Source organism: Lissotriton helveticus, chromosome 9, assembly GCF_964261635.1.
Source record: "Lissotriton helveticus chromosome 9, aLisHel1.1, whole genome shotgun sequence".
Taxonomy (NCBI): Eukaryota; Metazoa; Chordata; class Amphibia; order Caudata; family Salamandridae; genus Lissotriton; species Lissotriton helveticus.
This window is the reverse complement of record NC_136070.1, coordinates 1099032587-1099057250: the sequence shown is the minus strand read 5'-3', so window position 1 is coordinate 1099057250 and position 24664 is coordinate 1099032587. Positions and strand designations below refer to the sequence as shown.

Genomic DNA, 24664 nt, shown 5'->3' with positions numbered 1-24664 from the left:
GGTTTGTTCTTTTTTGTTTTCGAAAATAATAAAAGTATTTAGAAAAAAAAAGAAACTAAATAGTGATTAATTGCAGTAAGGTGAGACCAAATTATACGTAGAAAAGTGCAGAAGAAAAATGTAACAAAAAATGTTTTGTGGGTATCATAATACCACAAGCCGTTAAGATAAAAAAAACAAAAATAAAGAATCTGGCAAAGTAATTTGGAGCATGACTAAAACCTCTACCGCCAATCTTGTAGTGTTCTATGTTTATAAGCACCACACTTGTAAAACCATCCTGTGTTGGTAAATAGGGCCGATTGTTATGATGTTGATACATGAGGCCACCGCTACCTCTAACATCAGGCTTTGTCAAAGCTTTTGTTTTTTAAAGATAATTTGTTGTACACCTAGTGCACAAACAATCCTAGCACTATTAGCTGGGACAGTTCATTCCATCTTCCAAGCCAGTTAAAATACCCTCCCTGCGAATTCATCCAGTCAGTGTGCATATAATCCGTTGTCGGGACTATTTTCACGTCGCCATAGTAGCTCTAATGTAATAGAAGGCAGCTCTGGGCACCACAACTGAGCCATTCTCCCCGTCACTTATTGTCAATGAGAGGAACACAAAGCAGGACTAGACGGCGCAGTTCGAAAATGATTGTCTGTGGAAAAGTACGTGGCGATCTGTGAAATGATGAAGAGCAACCTTGGTTCTTTCAGTTTCAGAAATGTTGATAAAAATGCTCTTTTTTTCCAGGCAATACTTCTGTTGGACGCTGTAAAAATGAAGATAAGCCCTCGGCGGAGCCCAGCACGCCATCCTGCCAGAGAACGAGCAGCGCAGACCCTCTAAATAACTCCAGTTTGCTGCAGCGGTCACCCAGACTAACAGGTCAGAGCTTACAGGATGCTGTTCTCCTGAACCGAGTGGCTAAAAGGCAGATCTCAGCTCGATTTACTGTCTCTTGTTCTTCATAAAAGTTAACTAAATCACACCTGTCGACAAACAGAGATTTTGTAATAAAACGCTAATGCTACGGTGGCTGCCAGCAAGCACTCAGGCAACACAGTAAGCACCGTTGTGTAGGACAGCCAACTACAAATAAACGGGCATGCTCAGCCTCGAGGAGTGAATTATGGGTAGCCCCTCACAAATCTTGGTGTACTTTACCATGGCATATCTGTGTGGGAAGAAAAAAGAAACACTATGTGTGCCAAATAGATATATTTTAACTCTGATAACCAGAAACAGCATCTGCTTCTCTGCACGTCGGTGTCGTTAAATATGAAAATGGCGTGGGGCGCTGCTGCTGCGATGCTGTGGCCTGTCACCGGAGAGGCCAGGCGTTAATGCGCGCCAACCTCCGAGTGAACTGCTTCCCAAAACAGCTATTTACTTGAAACAATTCATTTCCTTGGTTGACAACGCTACAAAGTTGGCCACTGTCTCGTTTTATATTCAGTTTTCACAAGTCCTTCATTTTTACTGTCTTTAAAATGTTTTGAAGCATTGTAGAAATCTCCAATGTTGAATTCTCCCTTTTAACCTGTATTTTGAAATAGCTTTTTTCATATGCCTACCATGACATCAAAGGGGTAGTCCGTGCATATAGAGAGAGCCCAGTTTGTGGAGTACTTCTTCCAGATTTAAATATTCACATTTATAAAAAAGGCAAGTTGCATTCCCAGGTATACTGTTCCAGATGAAAAATGAAATGGGTACACAGGCTGCGTCAGGGCCATCAACCCTTTTGGCAACTTTTCTGTTCATAAGTATCTAAGACCGGTATAGATTAATATGTGTTTTTTTTAATGGAACGCCCTTGTGATTTTAGATAATATGCATTTTTCATGGGTATCTCTGTTCTTGATATGCTAATAATATGGTAATGACTAATAATATTAGTAAACTCTACACCTACGAAGAATGAGCGAGATAAATAAAAAAAAAACTATGGCACAGTGATTATTACTTCATTAAACTGGCTCATTAATTTACTGAGAAATCTTACTACAGGGTTTAGTATGCTGACTGGATAACATGCTGAGAGGCACAATACTCTTTTTTTCGCGATCTCACTTTATACAGATAACTTTAGCGGTCTGTTTCTGACAGCATTGTAACCAATACTTTCACACATTCTTAGAATGGTGTTTGAGCCTGCCCTTTGCTTATACCTGGATGGTTTTCTTGCCACTCCAGCCCTCTACCCTTAATTTGATGCATTACTTCCCTTTTCTTTTGTTTGTCCTGCCCCTGGAATATTCTGCTTACACCCTCTTTATTGATTAGAAGAGTTTATCCTTCCACTGCTGTGACACAAGGGAACTATTTTTCCTTTGGCATATGTCTATGAGATTTGATTGTATGCACTGGATGGGATCACATGAGCCTTCCTCTTTAACCGGGATATGTAGACTTTGTCTCCTCTCTCTCTCTCTGCTGGTCACTTCCTCTACCCAACTTTTTCTGTCCTGTGCCTTTCACCTCTGCCCTTTCTCTCTATCTGCTCTTCACCTCTTCTTCTTCCCTGAGGCAGTATCACGCTGCACAGAGTGCTTTGCATCCCCTCCCTCTTTCCCCATGCATTGGCTCCTTGTTGGAGACTGGACACAACAAGGATGACTGCCTTCTACGATCCTCTTCCAATATTAGCCTTGCCCTGGGCTTGTACAAATGTGCTGCTTCCTGGCAATCATCTTGAACTGGTATACCATAAAATATACAAAGTCCCATTCCATGATAACCACCGGAAGTATTATCTTTGCCAGTCATTATGTTGCAATTATCCAAGCATCAGAAAAGCCCATAGTGACGAGTAACAGGTATCCAGCGGCAATCTTTCTTGATTCCACAAACATTGGCAAAGTGAGACCGAGTGACTTCAGCACTACTTGATCCTCATGCTAGCCCCCTTCGCCTTACATATTTCACCCCATCCCTTTTGCCGCACTCCTCCTACTAGCTGCAGCCTCCCCTACCTTCAAGCAAATATTATAAAAGTGTTAAACCTAAAAATCACTGATGTTAGGTATGAAACTCCCAAAACTTCTTCAACTTTCAAGAAATGTCCCATCAGGTTCATGACATGAAAGGAGATTCTGACAGAAAAGACTAGGGCTAGCAAGCAACATTGTCACGAGCAAATAGACCTCAATCACTCTTAGAACTTCATAAATACAAGTAAATAATTTTTAAAATGTTGGTCAATGCCTAGTAAGTATCTGGCACATAAATGCCTCACTAGAAAGTGCAGTGCACGATGGAAGAAAAGATGCTCCATTCCTTCATTGTGCAGGCTTGGGCCTAGCGAACAGCAACAAGTGGTGATGGCAGGAAGCCACCTCCTTGAAGTTTAACAGCAATGCTAAGCATAAACTCTGGTGTGCTTACCTTCCTTTCTACCCCTTAATGAGGAGTAGAAATTAAATCAGTCAAGTGTCCCTGGGCAGACCCTTTACAATCAGTTTAGGGTAATGCCATCCCACAACCATGTGAAGGAGGGTCCTGGGACACCGTTCGTCTGCAGGTCCATGTTACTTCCAGCATGTGGCACATGGGTGCTAATCCCCGCCTCCACACAGTGCCTTGAGACTAGGCCTGGGCGGAGTTCCGCATCGTAGAACTCTGCAAATTGGCCAAAAAACGGCGTTAGGTTGCGCCTTTGGCACTGATTTTTAGCGCTAGGTGTTGTCCTGTATTGGAAAATCAGCGCGAATGGCACAATGCGCAGCACAAGAGGGCTGCTTCTTTCTGACGCTCAAGTAGATGCTTTACTCGAGCAGCAGCTTCCTCAACGTGAATGGAAGGTTTCTCAACGTGAGCGATAGCGGTGCTCTGCGACCGCCCATGTTGAGAAACTCGCCCGGAGGTGGTATAGAGTAAGATTTTCCTCGCTTGCGCTCACCAACTTGAGGAAAAAACTCAGCTCTGTGGAACTCTGCGTGCAACGTGAAGTGGGTAAAACTTTGCAAACTCCACGAGCGGAATTTCATGTCCAGGACTACTTGAGATCCTAAAGGGTGAGTGGTCACGCTCTACTAGAACCTAATTGATTGATAGATTGGTTGATTGAAAGCAGCATATTAAAGTGTTGGGTGCACTCTCCTTCCCTCCTCAAGGAGAGCAATGCTGTGCACCGCTTACACCACCATTCTGTCCTTCGACTATGCACCAGTCTCCTTTGTTAGTCAAGGCCTGCGGACAGGAAAGACTACATGCACATTTGTATGATTAAACTGCTTAACAACAATGTGATTCTTAATTTCTTTATTCCGTTGCATGAGTTCTGACCGAACGCTTAGGTATACCCAGCGGTCACTCATGCTTTTTAGAGCATTTGTGTACTTTAAGGATTAAGTAACTCCTTTTAAATAGTGCCTTATTGCCACTCGGGCCAAAGGCGCTACATACATGACACTTCACTCTGCCCCTTAACACACGGATACTCTTCTCGATTGCCGGAATACTTTTTTCAAACAGTCTTTTTTCTTTGATTAAAGAAAGTGTAAAGTATGCACAACAGATGCCAAAACGTACATATTACTATCTGAACCGCACGGGCGGTTTTCAGCACCAGGCAGCTTGTGTACCACCTGACCATCGATAACATGCGAGCATTTAACACGTGCCCACGCCTGCCCCCTCGCAACAGAAATATCTTAATTACCAGCATTCTGCGCCGACAGTAGATCTGAAATATTTTTCATCCGAAATGATAAGTTAACGTCACCGCAGCAAGCTCGAAGCATTTGAGATTCATAACAGAGAAGGTATCATCATATCTTCCCTAGCAGGTGTGTGCTACCTTCGGCACAAAAATACTTTGCTTATCAGCAAGGAACAAAAGGAATGGATATTATTTTAGGCTGGCAGCATTATTTATGCTGCACTGAAACCTTCATTAAAATGTTAGGCGGCAATTAGAAGCTCCGGCATAAATCTGACTGCAAGCAGGAACTAATTAGATGTTTAGGTGATCGTTCTTACACTTATCTTGTTTGCTGCAATATTGTGATTACACAGTCATTTGCATATTTCTCTATAAAAACACATCAAGTTATTCAGTGCATTTCATTTAGGAATAATTTGAGAGGAAAATATTTGCATGGATGATTTATCCACACGGAAACACCCTCGGCGTGGAGTAGCCCCGCACCTTAATTTGTGCCTGGAAGAGGTCCCACGCAGGGTTGAATGAAATTATACGTTTTACACTGTTTGCATTAATTTGATAGCATATCAATATATGGAATATGCCTTGCATTTGTAATAACCCTTTACATGTGCTGGTGGGTTCAGCTAATTGCAAAGCAAGAGAAACACTGAAATGAATGGTTAGTGTTTTCACTGCCAAACAGCAGGGCCCCATTAAGAGAAAAAGATGCTCTGCAAATGGAAAATGAAAGTCGGTATAAATAGCACGGGAGCAGCATCATGAGAAGATGTCTTTTTTGCTGTTTGCATCTTAGCTTAAAAGCATCGTGTTTTGGTACTGCGGCGACTACCTTCTTTTCAAACGTGGCTTTTATGAAACCACAGACACTCTAATCTAAATCTGGACAAAAGAAACTTTATTTAAAAGCAAAGGGAACACGCTAATGCTTTTCACCAACTTCTGAAAGGGATATAGAGTGTAAGGTCAGGGCAACCCTGGTATATGCTGGCTGGTCTCTGAGCTCCTGGGAAGCAAATGGCAAGTTGTTGATGCACTAAGAGGGTGGGGGGTGGGGGGACAAGGTGGAACCTTATAATGTCATCGGTGTACTCCCTTATGCGGCTCTTGGAATTTTAGTGAATCGAGATTCATGATATGTATGCCAGCTATGAGATTTCCCTTCTGGTATAGCATGCCCAAAGAATGCACCTAACATGCTGATGACAAGTCAGACGACTTCTGTGCTAATTCGTGATGAATGGATGGACCATGTGAGGATCAGGAAACTGAAGCAGATATGACTGTGATAGAGACTCAGCAGACGTCTGCCTTCATTCTGTAGCCTGCCAAAAATAACTTTAATGGCTAGTACTCTCACACGGTTTACACTGTAAAGAAGCCTTATTCCAGCCCCTTACATTTTCCAATTATTTTGTACCACTTGCTGGTAATGGAACACGTTTCTGTTTTTTTTTCTGTTTTAAGTACAAAGTATGCATAGCGTGAAACCTGTGCCCGGCTCTTACCTAAAAAAAATCCAGTTCCTATTTTCTATCAAAGAATGTTTGGAACCTGTTTACCTGCCTTTGTTCAGTGCTTCTTGCCTTAGTACTCAGAGTATGTGCCTGCGTGAGAGTGTTGCCTTTCCTTTATTGCAGAACCTCTTTCAGTGACAAAAAGAATATTCTTTTTATCTAGAACTCCGGAGATACTGAACACGAGCCATTACATATAGCCTGGGTTAAAACCGTACATTGTAAACAGGAAGCAGTTATTCAATTATTTGCAGGGCTGGCTGAAGGGCAATGCGACCGGTGCGGCCGCACTGGGCGCCGACCTGTAGAGAGGGCGCTGACCTCAGGTGGGGGCGCTATGTTTAGCAATAACTTATTATTGGAGAGATGATGGGCACTTTTGCCCAGTGGTAGTGAGAGAATCCGAGGAGGCGGTCATGAGGTGTGGTGGCGCCAAAAATGATTGTCACACTGGTCGCCACCAGCGCTAAATCCGGCCCTGATTATTTGTAGTTGACCCACACGTCTCCTGTGTCCCTGCTTTCGGAACAGCTACTTGCTCCCTTCCTTGGTTTGTTTTAAAAATGCGTTGAGTTCCTTCATAAAGTGTTTACAGTTAAAACACAGCTAAAAAATATAAACACTCGGCTACAAACCTTAAAAGTAAAAATAACATAATATAAAATAAAAGCGTGCTAGCATACACCATGAAAACGATAAAACCTATTTTAAAACAGCACCCAAAATAATATTAGTTGGAATACAAATGGCCAAAATATTTCATAAGCTCATTGAAAAAACACGGAAATATACAAATACAATCTTGGCCCACATGTTCAGAAAGTGTGAGTGAAAAAGGCAAGCGAAAACTCCAAAGGGACCTTCAACTTTCTTGAGGTGAACAAAAACATCTTAATCCATGAATTATCAAAATTCTAAAACGTAAAAGGAAAAACACTTACAAACCCCAAGCTTTGTTGAAGGGCAGATGCAGTCTCAAGCCCCAATGGGGTACTAATAAGTGGGGAAACAGAGTCACTAGGCACCCCCTATCCTGCCATAAAGTCAAGCCCTGCATTGGACTTGAGAATCGAGCACCTGATCCTCTCCTTCGCCAAGAGATATCGAGAGAAAGCAAAGACAATACTTTTCTTGTATCATATCTCATAATGAGGGGCTCAACATGTTTTCTCACTCCTAATAATCAACATAATGGGAGAATCTATTTTTCCCTCCCCTTAAAATACGCAGGACAAAAAATAGAGTGTGCTCCACAGTTTCCTTACTGGCACCACAGGTGGGACTTTCTCACCTGTCCCGCTCATGAGGACGACCCGAGCTTGAGGTGAAGGAGAGCAGGGTGGGGGGCCCATAACAAAACTGTGGATAAAGTTTCCTGGCTCCCACTGGTTCAATCTCGCTAAGGGACACTCCGCCTTAAACTCATCCTTCACCACAAGAAGGCATCAGACAAGGGGCCAAGAGAAGATTTCGACATCGACAGATTCAGTTTATGCAGGCCGTAATATGCTTTGATGATAATCTTACTAATGGACCTAACAGCCATTAGCTCTTCCCACAGTGTCCCAATTCCCCAAGGTGTCTCTAATATACCTCATCCATGGGATTTTTGCCAGAACCGGATAACCCTAAGATCTCCACTAATGCCTGTCGATATGTTATGAGCTCAGGCATAGCCCAAAGCCTCTGCCAGTAGAGGATTGATCTCAACCCTATCCCTGGATGACCATGTCCAGCCTAAAGGGCAGTAAAGGGGTACTAACAGGAAGACCTGTCAGATGGTGCATAAATCGAATCGATTTTCTACTAGAGTGAGGGCCGCTGTATCCTTATAACCCCAAAGCCCCATCCCATAGAGGTCAGCCTTCATGGCCTGCTGTGTACGAATTTGCAGGGTCGGTAACATTGGACGAAATTTAGAGCTGCTCTGTACTTTTATCAATCTTTCAGTTTGTTGCTCTAGTTAATTTTAGTCTGCACCTGTCAATATGATATCACCAGTCCAGTTGTTCATTGAGAATTAGTCATAAACACTGAAAAGTATGCACCTGTTCCAATGTAGAGCCCTTGAGCTTTGGATGAGATCTAGTCATAGGACAGGGGTTGAGTACCATATATTTGGTCTTCAGGACATTGATTTCCAATCACCTCTTGGTGCAAAAGGTATCAAAGCTATCTAGAACCCTCTGTAGCTGCATGGGCGATCAGTGCAGTAATCCTGATGCCTGCTAGACTTGGGGATTCACCCTCAAACCCATTGAAATGATCAATCAGGTTATTAACTTAAATTGTAAAGAGGGTGGGGGCTAAAATGCAAGCCTGTCTAACCTCTCGTGACGGGAAAACGGTCTGTCAACTCGCCTTGTAGGCCACACCTTACTTGGGCATATTTGTGCTCATGGAATCTAACAATGGTGGTTAGTAAATATTTGCGGACACCCATATTGGCCAGTACATGCCAGAGCTTGAGCCTCGGGATCAGGCCAAAACCTGCCCGGAGGTCTACAAATACTACATACAACCTCCTGCCTCCCAAGACCACCGTCTTCCAGAAGGGCATTTGGAGGCAAAAGACCTGGTCCAGTGTGCTTGTACTGTCCCTAAAGATGGGTGAGAACTTCCTCAGCAATTAACCAATCTCGAAGCCTTCCTAGATGGATTCTACTAAATAGCTTTTGTGAACAATCAACAAGGCTTATAGGCCTATAATTGGACGGGAGTGATGGACAGCCTTTTTTGTGCAGGAGGGCGATTTCTGCCCCCAACCAAGTAGGCAGAATAGGAGCCCCATTCAATATGGCGTTAAAAATAATTGCAAGATAAGGACCCCAAATATCCAACTCACTGTGATAAAGGTCACCTGGTATCTTATCAAGGCATGGTGCCTTATACGGAATGATCTTAAAAATCGCAGACCTGACTTCTTGCAACGTAATGCTGGGTGGCTTTACTCTATCATACACCGAAATCAGGCCCACTAAAGTGTCACAGCTAAAAGCTGCAGCAGTGGAACGAGCCTCTCCAATTTCAGAATATAAACTAGAGAAGTGTGTGACCCAATTGGCAATAGGGACATTCTTTTCCACAGTATGGAAACCCTTTACTGAACCTAATGATACTAAGTTCCAAAAAGACTGCTGATCCCCATTTCACACTGCCTCTAAAAGCCCTTCCCACTTCACTACTTCCCACTCCCTCTTAGCTAAACATATGGTCTTTTTTGTAAGCAACCCTTTTGGTTTTAATCTCTGGCCTAACGTGTTGCTTTATGGCCTACATCAAAGCAGCCCTGGTCCACCTGCATGAGGGATTAAATCATGTTCGAGGGGGCTGCTTCCCTCAGCCTTTTTGACTTCTATAAAGAAGTCTCTAGAGATCTCCACACAATTTAGTATGCCTTCACTAATTTTCTCCAGTTTATCAGTGGGAGTCTTCCAGCCCAGGCTGGGATAGTAGACCTTTCAGATGATCTGCTACTATTTTATAAACTGCCCCCATCCGTTCCTCATATTGAATGACATGATACCATTACACTTTGCGCATGGTAATAGTTAGTCTCAGTCTACTGTCAAAAGGATCAGGAGGGCTGGATAACAAGCCACCGAGTGGAAGGGCTATGACACTGGAGAGGACATTATGGCCATTATCATGTCTAGGGAGGACCACCATATCAATTAAATAAGGCCAAACCTACTCATCCACCAAAATGTAATTGATAAGACTGGTACTGGAGAGATGATTAAAGGTATGTTTACAATCTCTATCAGATACAGTTCTGCCATTACAGGCTCATAGGCCCTGATTTAAGGGTATAGCTGAGATTTGGAGAGCTAGGGGTGACCATTTGTTATTTGGAGGAATTACTAACTTAGGGATGGACATTTCCTTCCTCCTTTGTCAAACCTACTACATTACCCTATAGGGGTTCAAAATGACAGTTGATGTCTCCCACTAATTTCCAAACTACAGCTGGGGCTGGTGCCAGATGTGTACTTAACAGCTCTAGAGTCGATAAAACTCTATTTTGCACCCCAGGTCTGAAATACACATTCTAAATGTACATAGTGAATTGTGGGAAAACCAGGTTAATACACAAAATATCCAGGAACGGAATTACAAGTTCCTCCATCGTATAGGATAGAGCTGTATGCACCCAAATAATTAGACCCCCCCAACGGTCTCTACTTGCCAGAAGATAATGCAGCCCTACTGAAATTTACATATCCCATACGATGCACCACCTTTGTACACCGAGTCTCTTTGAATAAGTAGAGATCGTATGAATCAATGGACTCGGCCCACTTGGGACAGTCCAGCTTAGAGATGAGCCCAGCAATATTCCAAGAGAGTAGATGCAAACAGGGAGCTGAGCTAGGTACGACTCGTGCATCTGTAGGAATAGAATCAGCTCTCTCATCCCTTTCTCTACAAGGACTGGGACATAAGGATGCACTAGTAATGGGAACCAGCTTGTTGTTATCGAAATTAAGCCTAGAGTGGGTCAGCGTCATGCTGGCTATGGAAGATAAATTAGTTGAATCCCTTATGAGGATAGATTGCTCTGCATATGATTCTGACTCAGACAGGGCCTTGTGTCTATGATTTTGTACTACCTCCAGATGACTCATAACTAGAAAATCACCCCATGCGCACAACTTCGGTCACCCAGTTCTGAAATGGAACATAGCCTACTGCCACGCACAGTCTAGATCTAGTTGCACCATCATTACTGCCCATACTAGCTTCATGACAGTTCAAGTTTCCATTTAAGCTAGGGAATATAGAGGGAGTTACAGGTTGTAAAGCAAGTGTGGAAGACTGAGCAGGTAAGGAGATAATAGATGCTGCTCCATCAGACACGATGGAGGCCTTGGGGGCTAGGGAGAAGGACTGACCAGGCTTGGCTATGACGCTAGTGGTAGTAGTTGGGTCCTGGGGAACATGGGGCTGGTTGGCATAAGACCCCTAAGCCCTTGTTCGATAACCTGCAATCGGTTTTTAGCTTCCAACTTCTTTGAGGTGGTCAGAAGATGGCTCTGGGCCTGCCGTCTAAGTTGCTTGGTGGTTACCAGTGGTTGAGATTAGGCCTGGGCGTTAAATTTCGTTCCAACGCATCTCCTTTGACACATCTCTACTTAAAGATATGCATGGTTCGGCAACGGCGCATCCCCTTCATCATAAAGGGTTTCCCAACAACAAATCTCTGACTGTGTGGATCGGAACCTACATATCGCCTACATATGAAGGGATCGGCGCCGATGCATCCCCGCCTCTGCTCCTAGAATTCAGTCTTCAACGTCGATACATACTTGATCAAAGGTCCTTTTTCAGCTAGACAAGATTGTATGCGACCCGTGCTCCATTACGGTCAGCTTGAACTTTCAGGTTTGACTCGGTCAAGTGCGACCAGAGTTTTCCGGTTGGTGCTTTATGTTTCTGAGCACTATATTTCAAGAAATTCTTTAAAAATTCTTAACTCCAGTTTTAATGTTAGTGTTTTTATCTTGTTTTGTTCATTAAATGAAGCTCTATTTTTCTAACCTGGAGGGGATTATTTTTGTGTGGTGTTTTCACTGTTTTACTGTTATAAGTGGTGCACAAATACTTTCCATACTGCCTCCTCTGTTACGACTGCCTGCCCCATGCCAGGCTACCAGAGTTTGAGCAGAGGTTACTTATTGTGTGCACCTGACTTACCCTGACAAGGATTGTGGTGCATAGTTGTACAGGGTTCATACTGCTGCCAACTAGAGTTGTAACAGTGGCATTCTGGTCATCACTTCTTGACTATCCTCAAGATTGTCGTTATGCTTTTTCCAGAAGCGCTGCATCTGGTTGCGGGGTGTCAGCATGTAGCGGACTACATCCTGAGAGGGTTCCCTGGAAGCTTGCCCCCACCCCTCTCTCACAAGGCTGAAACGTCCTCTACCACAGTGGCCATAGAGGAGCTCAAATGGGCTTAACCAAACACCTCCCTGTAGTCAAACAGCAGGCAGGGGAGGAGGGCGTCCCACTTAATGCCTCATGGGCTCAGGCAGGCCCATTATCATGCCCTTAAGGGTCTTGTTGAAACTCTCCAAAAGCCTGTTGTTTTGAGGGTGATAGGGTGTTTAGAACTTGTACATCAGTCCACACATATTACGCATTGACTTCATATGTGCTGACATGAAGTCGTTGTCTCTGTCAGACACTAACTTTCTGGGTAACCCCATGCAGGTACAAATCCCCATCAGGGCCCCGTTCACAGTAGGTGCAGTCACCAACCTCAGGAATGGCCTCTGGGTACCGGAGGGCGTGGTCCACGAAGTCCAGGATGAACCTGTTGCCTAAAGCTGTTTTGGCTCCAAGGCACCACTAATGTGGATGCCCACCCTCTCAAAGGGAGTGCCAGCAAAATGTAAGTGGGTCAGGGGAGCTTTAAGCTTTTTCCCTGATTTTCCACTGGCTTGGCAGGTGGGACAGGACCTACAGAATACATCTGAGGCTACATTCAAGTCTGGCGAAGGTCTTTTATTGAATCTCACAAAATGTATGGGAATGGTAAACATGGAAGAGAACAGGGAACAAAGGAAAACAAGAAGAAAGGGACTAGGAAGCACTGCTGTTTTGAGACATAAACCCTCACTCACCCTAGGGTGACAAGCTTCATCATAGGGTCCCCTCTTCACACTGTGATCGCAAGGTACACAGTGTGGGCTACTACTCTCCTGTAGGAGAGGAGCGGGTGTTGTCAACCGCACTACGAGTTCTATCTTTTGTTTGGGGTAGGGAGGGGCAGAGTGCAAACAATAGGAATATGGATATATCCCTATTCTATATCCTGGTCAACATATGTCTGCCTATATAGACCAACAGCTTCATGTCATTCTTCAGGACCAAAACTATGAGTCACTCTGCTTCAAACAAAAAGTGAAAACCATACTTTTACTGGTATGGATCAGTTTTGTCGTACCGACATCTAGTAGAGGCCACAAGATACTGTAAGATACAAAAAACAAATCCAGCACAACAATGGCTAACATTCCTATATCTTTCACCACACCAGTGTCCATTACCAAATGAAATGAAAACAATATTTAATAAAGCGCACTGCTGCCGAGCGGCTTCCTGGCGCTGGGGGACCTGGAACAGAACTCACAGAAGGGGACACAAGGGAACCTAAGAAGGGAAAGCCAAAGAAAAAAGAAAAGTTTTTAAGGCTTTACGGAAATGGCTGAGAATAGGAATGGAACGGAGATGAAGTGGGAGACTATTCCAGAACTGGGGAGCCAAGACGGAGAGACGAGTGCCCCCGGATCTGGATTTGCGAAAGCGGGGAATGTGAAGAAGGGAAAGAGAGGAAGACCGGAGAGTGCGACTGGGAACATAGGGAGAAATGAGGGAAGTGATATAGACAGGGGCAGAGCGAGAGTGGGCACGAAAGGCAAAGCAAGCTAGTTTGAAAAGGGATCTAAAGCGGATGGGGAGCCAGTGAAGGGATTTCAAAGCCGGGGTAATGTGAGAGGATTTGGGGAGGGAGAGAATTAGACGGGCAGCTTGGTTTTGGATGGCCTGTAAACGTCGGGATTCGTGGGAAGGGATGCCCACGTACAGGCCATTGCCATAGTCGAGGCGAGAGATGACTAAAGCCAAGACTATGGTTTTCAGCGCGTCGATGGTGAAAAAGCGAGAAATTTTCCGGATAAGACGGAGGGAAAGAAAACATGCAGACACAACAGAGCTGATCTGGCTGTGCATAGTTAAGTCAGAGCTGACTTTAATGCCAAGGGTGCGGACAGAGGAAGAGGGCGTGGGGGGGGGCCAAAAGAAGGGGGCAAATGTGCAGGAGACCAAGGGTTGGAAGGGCCACCCGTGAGGACAAGTTCCGTCTTATCGGGATTGAGCTTAAGATGGTTAGCGCTCATCCACTCAGAGATAAAAATAAGGGTGGAACTGAACTTGGGGCTAGAATCGGGAGAAGAAGACAGATCAAAGACAAGCTGAAGGTCATCTGCATAATTATATACAGAGACCCCCAGTTTGAGAAGAGAAGAAACAAGGGGACAGATGTACAGATTAAAGAGGAGAGGGGAAAGAGAAGAGCCCTGAGGAACACCACAGGTGACCGGACAGGAGGGGGCAGAGAAACCAGAGAGATGAACGGCCTGATGCCTATCCTGAAGAAAGGACGCTAGCCAGGAGAAGGCCGCGCCCCGAATGCCCGCTGCGCAGGCACGGTCGAGAAGAATGGAATGGTCGACCGTGTCAAACGCAGCGGACAAATCGAGAAGCACCAGGGCTTGGGGAAGGTTAACATCTGCCTTGCCCTTGAGTTCATCCAAGACCGCGAGAACCACCGCTTCTGTAGAATGGCCAGGGCGGAAGCCCGCCTGGTGGGAAGCTAAAAGGCCATTGTCCTCGATGTATGAGGAAAGGCAGGAGGTGACGTGGGTCTCTAGGATCTTGCCCAAGTAGGGAAGAAGGGAAATGGGACGAAAGTTAGCGGGGAGGGAAGGATCTAGACCAGGTTTTTTTAGGATAGGGAGAATAACAGCAGCTTTAAAGGAAGAGGGGACAGCACCGGAGGCCAATGAGGAGTTGAGAAGAGTGAGGGGAGGACCAGGACAGTTAGTGAAAAGGGTTTTGAGGATACGCGCAGGAGCGCCGTCCAAAGGAGAACCAGATTTAACTTTAGACAGGTAGTTGCGGAACAAGTCAGGGGAGATAGGGGGGAAAGTGTCAAGGGAGGAGGAAGGGGGAGTGCCAGGGCTGGTAAGGATAGGCTGAGGCACGTTAGGAATGTTAGCTTTAATTTTCGCAATCTTGTCGATAAAAAAGTTATTGAGTGAGAGACAGAGGGATTGGGAGGGAACCAAGCCGGGGGAAGAACGATCAGAAGTGGCAAGATTGCGAACCAAAGAGAAGATTTCACAGGGTTTATTCACGGAGAGCGATACTCTCTCCGTGAAATAAGAGGTTTTGGCATTAAGGACTGCTTTTTTGTAGTTGGTAAGAAGTTGTCTGTACTGAACGCGCAGAGGAGGGGAATACTGGCGTCTCCAGAGGCGTTCCGCCCGCCTGAGATCAAGTTTTAGTGCTTTGAGCTCAGTGGAAAACCATTTGTGTGCATCGTATGGACGAACCGCTTTGATCTTTCTAAGCGGGGCCACACGGTCACACGAAGCAGCAAGCCATGTGCTCAAAGCTTTGGCCTGGGATTCAAGGGGAAGACAAGAAAGATCAGGAGCGGAAGAGACCAAAGAGAGTGAAAGGGAATCAAGATCGGTTTGGTTCCAGTTGCGGGCTAGGAGGTTTTTAGGGAGAGAGGGTTTGTCAACCACACCTAAGTGAACAGAAAAGGAAATAATAGAGTGATCGGACCAGACACAAGGAGAGATGGAGGGAGGTGAAGCAAGGGGACACGACGACCAGATTTGGTCAAGTATATGGCCGTGCACGTGGGTCGGGGCTGTGACGTGAGAGGTAAGGTTCAGACAGTGAAGAGTGGCAGAGAAGTCTTTGGAAGAGAAGTCTTCCTTAGGATCTCCTGGCCAGAAATTAAAATCACCAAGAAGGAGCACGGAGGAGTTGTTGACCACCAGGGTGGCCAGCAACTCCTGGATAGAGGCTACAAAAGAAGGCATCGATTGAGGGGGGCGATAGACAAGAGCCACAGTGAGGGGGGAAGGAAGGTTGAGGGAACGGGCCACCAGGTAGTCCACATTAGAAATAGGGGGGTGAGGAAGGAGCTGAAATTTGATTGGCGACCGGACAATCATCGCCACCCCCCCGCCGGCCTTGCCATCCGGGCGGTCAGCTCGGAGGGCATAGTAGGTGTCAGGGAGGATGGCTAGAAGATCAGGGAGAGAGTCAGTAGTGAACCAGGTTTCGGTCAAAAATAAGAAGTCTGGAAAATCAGTGGTTAAAAGATTAAAAAGTGCTGTCTGGTGTTTAACTGCGTACCGGGTATTAAGTAGGTAGGCAGAGGCAGCCGTGGGGGTCGAAGGGGAGGAAGGAACCGGGGATGAAATAGAGGGAGAGAAAGAGAGTCTGAAGAGAGATGTGTCAGGTGAAGTAGGGGAGAAGAGAGAATACCAAGTGATTGTAGGTGATGAAGGGGGAGAGGAGCAGAAGAGGGAAAGGCAGATAGTGCAATAAGTTGGGCAGCAGTGAATGTGGAAAAGTAAATTATGCCATGTTCTGTGTCCCTACGCGTCCTCCATCATATGTTATGTGTGCATGATTAATATGCATATGTTATTCCCCATGTTCGATTAATGACGCAATTACAGTTGTGTCCACCTCTAGTATGCCAGTTTCCAGTTCTCGTGAATACTACGAATATCAGGCCTATGTAAAGTTACGTTGCCACGTTTCTCAGTGTGCACGTTAATGCATTGTAAAGTCCCCGTTTCTAGGCCTCAAAAGGGCCCGGACACCAGATTCAGCTCCTGTCTCCTGAAGCCCTCGCTGAGGAGCGATACAGCCCCCACCTGTATCCTCGACCCTTCACTTACTTCCAGCCTCGCAGTGCCCGGTTCAGCCTGGCTCTGCCTCTGAGTCTGCCAAGAGTATGTTATGATTCGAGTTATCAGTTCAGCCCTCCTTCTCTGCATTCCTAAAACTACTGAATCGCATCAATAGTTTCCGTCATTGTCTAGCCTTTACGTCTCCATGCAAGAGAAATACTGCATTTAATGGTCATTTAATATTCTTCATCACGCACTACATGTAGAATAATGCATGCTCCAGTCTTAGAATCAAGTTAGCCTTTCCCCTCCTGACTTATAGTCTATATCAACATGTTCTCTAAACATCAGATACTAGATACTACTTAGGTACATGTCGCCCTGACTCTCCAGACTTCAGTCTCTGCTCCTAGCACAGAGTTCATAGCCCCCAGCTTCTCCTAGTAATACGTCATTGCCAGTTTGCGCGCACCATCAGGTTAGAGGTCCCGGCTCCTTAGGTAGCCCCCTCCATTGTTTCCGCCCCATTCATGACATATTCTGTTACGTTTGCATCACATGTCTATGTATACGCCCTGTTACACCTCTTTTCACCCTTATCTTTCGCGACTGCTACGCGTCATGCCTATTGCTCCACCCACTGCTACGCCTATTGCAATGTAATGCTATGTGTTTGCGTTATGTATATATGCTCATGTACTGTTATTAAATACCACGCTAGCCATTCCAGATCCTGACCCCGGCAGCGCTGCCAGGGTTTGCCATCCTATTCCTGTGCAGGTTGTCCTGTTCCTGTCCTTATGCTGTATTAAACCTGCAAAACTCCTACTACCTCGAATCTTGACTCTTATTTATTGAGCTATCTGTTATTCATTTATGCATTCAAAAAGAGAGGTATTATTTATTTATTTACCACATAATGGCGCCCGAACAGGGACTTGCCCTTTCCCCACGCGCCGGTGAAGCCACGCCGGCCCCCTGACCCTCTGCAGCCGTGACGGAACCATACCGTGCACGTGCAGATATTTCTGCTTCAAGTATCCCTCAGGCCCACGGAGGAGACGGAGGAGGCGGTCCAGCATCCAGACGAGGCGGTGGAGGAACGCGGCGAGTCCCGACCAGAGCCCAAGCCGAGAGTCCAAGGTCCGAGGTATCTGGAGGTCCACCCGTAACTGAAGTCCGAAGTTCGTCGTCCGTCGTCGTAGCAGTCCAGTCCAGTCCGAGGCCTTCCGTTCTTGCTGCCCGGTGAGTACCATTGCTGGGGTAGTATCTAGACAGGGTCAATTTAATTGACTCTGGTCCGTGGGTTGGTGGTACACAGACCCACAAACGAAGTGTCCACTTCGGTGGATGCGGGTCCTGACGTGTCTCTTTATGAGACCGGTAAGTCTCGTACTGTTTCAGCAGTTCATCTAGTTTCTGTTCTAGTCAGTTCTGTTCTCGAGAAAATTCATGTATTCTGTGTTCCGTATTCCAGGTAGTATTCTGTTCGAACTGTTATTCTAAATGTTCTTCATGTATTTTGATGTTGTGGTATGAGTGTGAAGTAATTATCGTGTTTATTGTGTAATTACGTATTGTGTCTCAGTTACAGTTCAGTCATGCCCTTGTTTTCTAAGTTACGTCAGTTAAAAACTAGAAAGGGTCTGCTGGAAGCAGCAGTTCCAGTCCCGCCTAGGGACAGTCCAGGTCATTTTATGTATCAGAAGCATGGCATAAGTGCCATATTATATCTAGATTTATGGGTAGAGTATACCAAAGAGTTAGAGGAAAAGTATAGATGGCCTGTATCAGGCACATGGGATGCCGAGTGCATCATGCGAGTAGAAGAGGCATTATGGAAAAAGAAAGCCAGACAGTCACAGAAAGATGCCATCGAGTTATGGCGCAAAGAATCTCATAAAAGAACCGAAAAGGAAATCAGAAAGTCAGAATTAAGTAGAGAATCCTTAGAACGAGCCCAAGAAAGGGAATTAATCGAGATAGGTGAACGAGTCAAAACCGAACAGACAGACAGACAGAGGAACGCCCTCATTAAGGGTATGTATCCTCTTCTTGCCGAGGGCTTGCCAAAAGCGACCCCAGAGGCATCCAGTAATTTCCCGCCACCATTAGTTCCGACCAAGCTACGTCACAAACCGACCGCAGCTGATATTTTCATTTCGTCCTATTTGGACGACACAGTCCCAGAATATGCAAATCCTGTTCGCGCTCCGCCAGTCCCTGTAAATCAGGCACTTCCCGTTCCTCCAGACACCGGGGTACCCCTTGCAGTACCTGCTACGGTCCCCCAGGTCCAGTCCGCCATACCAGTTCAGCCCGCATTTCAATTTCCCGCCACACTAGTACGAAGAGTATCAGTTGACGATTCTAGTTTAGGGGCCGCAGGAGGAGGTCCTCCTCAGACCCCGCCGCCACACAAGCGTTTAACGTTAGTCGAATTACATGCTCAAGCGTCACAGCGCACGCCCAGATATCAGTCTGTTGCAGAAATAAGGAAAGCCCTTAATGAATGCGGCTATGATCCAGTCCCAGGCGAGGATAATATGGTTTTATATTCATTACGCGTAAGAAAGGTGGCCGAGTATCTAGTCACCCTACCAAATATGAAAGAAGATCTAGACAGAATATATCGTTTCATCCGTACAGGGGATGATCCAGAAAGCATTGGCGAAGTCATGTCTCAAAGGAAAGCTGAGATCCAGCTCATGATATTAAAGTTTCTGATTAATTGTCTAATACGAGAACAAGATTATCCGACCAAAGATCGAGCCGAAATGAAAGTCCTGACAAGGTGGAGTGATAATATAGCCGAGGGTAAGCACAAGACCATCGGTAGTATAGAGAGTATGTACAAGAAAATTCGTAAAGAAATAATAAGGTTACACGATCAACGTAAAGCAGCACAAGTAAGCGAGAAAGAAAATGACTCTTCTACGGAAGAGGTAGAGGACGAGAATCCCGACAGAATAGCGTATGTAGGAAAATCTAAATTTCCAGATCGCCATTTGCGCCTAGAACACAAGTCAATTTTTCATCATCCAGCACCAGAACAAGGTTCTCTGGAACAAGTATTTCAAGCTACCGATCACATTCTGAAATCACGAATCGGTTACAGTGAATTAAGTACCATGCATGAACAAGAACTAGCCCGATCAGCAGTCCGATGGATTACTGATTCTACCACTTTTCCAGACGAAATAGTGGCACAAATGTTTCTGAAACTGCCCCCAGCCGAGCAACGACTGGTGGGTATGTATATGATCCAGCACCTCATTACATTGTATGAGGGTCAGCACTCTGATCCAGGCCCGCTACATGATATCCTGAACGAGTTACTCCAGTATAGATGGAAAGGTCTAGGTACCGATTTAATTAGTGTCATTCTAGAACAGCGTCACAAATATAGAACGTTTTTGAACCCGCATTTTGTTCATGTCTCACCCCCAGAAAGTAAACCATTTTACATGGAGAGACAGAATCCGTTACGAGAAGTCCACCCAGTTAGAGGAACGGGTGGCGAACTAGAACGAGTGTTTGTTTACACCCCGATCACAAAGATGGAACTCTTAGAGATGAAAAAATTAATTCCCTGTCATGATAAAGATCCAGCAGGGTTCCATCGAGAATTAAAAGACATGCTCCGTATGGGAGAATACACGTATCCAGATATAATTAAAATGTTAAAGGTTCTGCTGCCCGCAGGGGTGTATGAAAAGCTCAAGGAAAAAGAATGGGAGGTGGGAGAGAAAAAGATAGATTGGGCAGTTCTAGAAGCTGAAGATAAGGCACGAGTACCAGGTACCGGTCTTGGAGCGAAATGTAAAGAATTACCTGAATTATTGATTCAAGTTTTACCCAGACTGTTAACAACGAAAAAGGAAGACTGGGATGCAATCTCAGCCTGTAAACAGAAACAAGACGAAGACATTAGTGATTTTTATTCTAGATTTGAGAAATGTTTTAGCATCAACAGTGGCCTCAAGACAAGTAGTGAGTCATACCCTCACCTTTTTGTTACTAAATTAGTCGAGAATTCAAGTCCACCAATTAAAAATCGAGTTTTGAAAGTCGAAAGTACCTGGCAAGCTAATACCCCGTCCCAGATGTTACAGATGCTCCAATACCACCAGAATAGAATCAGGGAAGAACAAGAACACGAGAGAAAGCGTATGAAAGACACGAAAATGAAAGTACTAGTTGCACAATCTGTCCCACAAGACAGTCAGAAGAGGGGTCCGAATCAAGCCAGTCATCCTGCAGCTCCCGTTAAAGGGAACTGCAATTATTGTAAACAGCCAGGTCATTTTATAAACGAGTGTGCAGTTCTGAAACACAACATAGCTACTGGTAAGACTAAAGAAAGACCACGTCCACCTAGACAAGAACAAGTTTCACAGACTCCTCAGCCACAGAATGCACCACAGACAGTTACAGCACCGCAGCCCATCGCTGCAACACAGCATGTTACACAGCAGATGTACCAGTATGCACAGTCCGAGTATCCAGAGTATCAGCCGTATTCATGAAACAGCCTAGAGAGGGAGGTAGGCTTGCCTCTCATCGAGATACCTGTAGATCAAGAAGGTCCCTATGTTCACAGTCAAGTATTAGGGAAAGACAGAAAGTTTCTGATTGATACAGGGGCAAGTAGGACCACTATAAGTCACGCCGAAGTTCCAGGGGCTCCGCTCTCAGGCTCAAGAAATGTTTCCCTTGGATTTTCAGGAAAACCCATTGTAAATGAAATATCAAAGCCAGTTACTCTAGAAGTAGGTCCATTGTCCCGTACTACTGATCTGTTACTTACTAAGTCATGTCCAGAAAATCTATTAGGCATTAAAACACTGAAAGAATTAGGTGCAGTTATATGCTGTTCCCCAGAGGGAATACGTCTGTTCCTGCGTGACTTTAAGGGTCACTATGTATTACGAGATTTTGATCCCAGATTGTCTAATGTTCCGCAGCATCTATGGGCGCAAGGTCCAACTGATGTAGGTTACATGCAAATCACACCCCATCGTGTGACTCTCAAGCCAGGTGTAGTGTTACCACGAATCAGACAGTACAGATTGCCACCTGAGGCTGTAGCAGCCTTATCCAAAATTATTAACGAGCTCATCGCTCAAGGAGTGGTTGTAGAAACTGACTCCAATGTATGTAATTCTCCGATCATTCCAGTCATGAAACGTACTGATCCAAATGCACCCCCAGTATATCGATTAGTGATTGACCTACGAGAACTTAATAAATGTATTATTCCTCAGTACCCAGTTGTCCCAGATATCTCTTCCCTATTAACAGCCATTGATTCCGAAGCCATGTTCTTTACTGTAATCGACCTCAAGAACGCGTTTTTCAGTGTTCCCATTCATCCAGACAGCCAGTTTCTTTTCGGATTCTGTTTAAATGGAAGGAGCTATATGTTCACACGAGCTTCTCAAGGTTTCACAGAAAGCCCTAGTATTTACAGTCAAGCACTTAAGAGACAACTTGATAATGTTCACATGCCAACTGACACTGCCCTGCTCCAGTATGTCGATGATCTATTGATCACAGCCCGTTCTGAACGTGCTTGCGAGCGAGCATCCCTCACAGTTCTGTATTTCCTAGCCGAGATGGGGCACAAGGTGTCCCCTTCGAAGCTTCAATTCTGTGTCCAGCAAGTGGTCTACTTAGGACACTTACTGTCCAAGAGGGGTAGGCAGTTGACACCAGACCGTATCCAGTTAATAGCGAGTCTTCCTCAGCCCAAGACCCAGAAGGAGGTACGTGCTTTTATCGGCCTTACTTCTTATTGCCGACAATGGATTCCTCAGTATGCATTTCTAGCCAAGCCACTGATACAGTTAACGACAGAGGAGGCAGCCGTACCGACTGTCCTCCCTTGGACATCTGAACATACACTTAGCTTCAATGAGTTAAAGAAAGCTTTATGCCAAGCTCCAGTTCTAGCTACACCAAACTACAGTAAGCCTTTTACACTGTTCGTCACAGAACGTGAAGGTACAGCATTATCTGTTCTCACACAAGATCAAGCAGGACAATACAAGCCATGTGCCTATTTTTCGAGCACATTAGATCCTGTAGCCCAGGCTCTGCCTGCGTGCCTCAAGTCAGTTGCAGCCACAGCACTAGCTATCAGACAAAGTGATTCCATAGTATTAGGACACTCCCTGACAGTACAAGTTCCACACTCCGTGGAAGTTCTTTTAAATCGAACACAGACCCAGCACTTGACAATTGCACGTTTAACAGGTTATGAATTGACACTGTTCCAGCCACACATAGAAATCAGACGCTGCAACGTTTTAAATCCTGCTACACTGTTACCATCAGTTACTTTGAATCCTGCCACACACGACTGTGTGGAAGTAGTTAACATTACGACAAAGCCAAGACAAGATCTGACAGATATTCCATTACCAGATCCCGACCTGACACTTTATGTGGATGGTTCATGTATGAGAACAAGTACAGGAGAACTAGTCGCCGCGTATGCAGTGACTACCGACACCGACGTTATAGAGACACACCGTATTGACACCCTGTCTGCTCAAGCAGCAGAGCTAGTTGCTCTGACACAAGCCTGCATACACGCTAAGAACCGGAAAGTTAATGTTTACACAGATTCACGCTACGCATTTGGAGTCGTACACGACTTTGGAGTGCTCTGGCAGGAGAGAGGTTTCATGACTTCTCATGGAACCAAGATTCAGCATGGTCTCCTTATTCAAGCTCTGTTAGATGCAATACATTTACCGACATCCATTGCTATCATGAAATGCAAAGCACATACGAAAGTTACTGACATTATTTCCCAGGGTAATGATCTAGCAGATCGCACAGCCAAGCTTACAGCTCAGACTCCAGACATTCCAGTTAACATGACACACACTCCAGATCCGACTACATGTATGACAGTTAAGGACCCTACTCAAGATGTCATAGATATCCAGTTACATGCTACTCCCGAAGAAATCAAGAAATGGTCCGAACAAGGAGGGGTCCAGACAGATCAAGGATGGGTGACGAAGGGAAAAGCCACATGGTTTCTCCCCGACTCTATGGTTCAAGTCATTATCAATACCGCACATAGTCCAGCACATTTAGGAGAAAAAGCTATGTTAGACAGTATCCAGAACATTTGGTTCAACAAGCATTTACGAGCTGCAGCCAAGCAGAAAGTCCGTACCTGTATGATATGTTGTCAGTTTAATCCAGGTAAAAGTGTCCCGGTGGAACAAGGTGGATTCCAGCCCCCTGACCACCCTTTTGAAGTCCTCCAGATGGATTATATTCAGATGGAGCGATGTCGAGGTTTCAAGTATGTCCTCGTAGTTGTATGCGCTTTGTCCAGGTGGACAGAAGCATATCCAGTCCCAGATTACACAGCCGCGACCACTGCCAAGCAGTTGGTTCGTGAGTTCTTCCCCCGTTATGGACTCCCTAGGGTCGTATATTCTGATAACGGCCAGCCATTCTCCTCAGAGTTAATGAAGCATGTTTCCCTTTTGTTAGGGTACCAGTGGAAGTTCCATTGTGTACGCCACCCTGAAGCAGCAGGTCTCGTAGAGAGACATAACCAGACCCTGAAAATCCGCATCGCCAAAGTATGTAAAGAAAAAGGTGTGGACTGGCTAGTAGCTCTGCCAGTCGCTTTGTTCTATATGCGCATGGTCGCACATTCCAGATCAGGTCTGTCCCCGTATGAGGTCGTTTTCGGCCGCCCCCCTAACATGTGGGGTACACCCAGACCCCGAAGTATTACCGATGTTTCAAGTAATATGCTGACAGATTACCTAGCTTCCTTGATGTCTGCCCTCAACTCTTGTCGTTCACAGGTTGCCGCCGCATTTCCAGACAATACCGAGGTGGCACCGCATGAAATCGTTCCCGGATCCATGGTTTTAGTGAGAAATTTTGACCTCTCAAGTCCGCTAGAGCCTCGCTGGAAGGAGCCCCGACAGGTCCTCCTCGCCACCCGCACAGCCGTGAAGTTGGAGGGACGCAAAGGCTGGGTGCACCTTTCGCA

The 24664-nt window shown here is 45.4% G+C and overlaps 1 protein-coding gene across 2 annotated transcripts in view; it reads left to right on the top strand.

Annotated features, from left to right (window-relative positions):
* CFAP20DC (CFAP20 domain containing) overlaps nt 1–24664 on the top strand; it is a 1807766-nt gene that overhangs the window by 844240 nt on the left and 938862 nt on the right. The window contains exon 11 of one of the 2 annotated variants that reach the window (XM_078661514.1): nt 746–880. The exons of the other annotated variant lie outside the window; for it this stretch is intronic. Within the exon in view, the coding sequence (XP_078517640.1) occupies nt 746–880 (135 nt within the window). The remainder of the gene's footprint in view (nt 1–745; nt 881–24664) is intronic. 2 annotated transcript variants of the gene reach the window in all.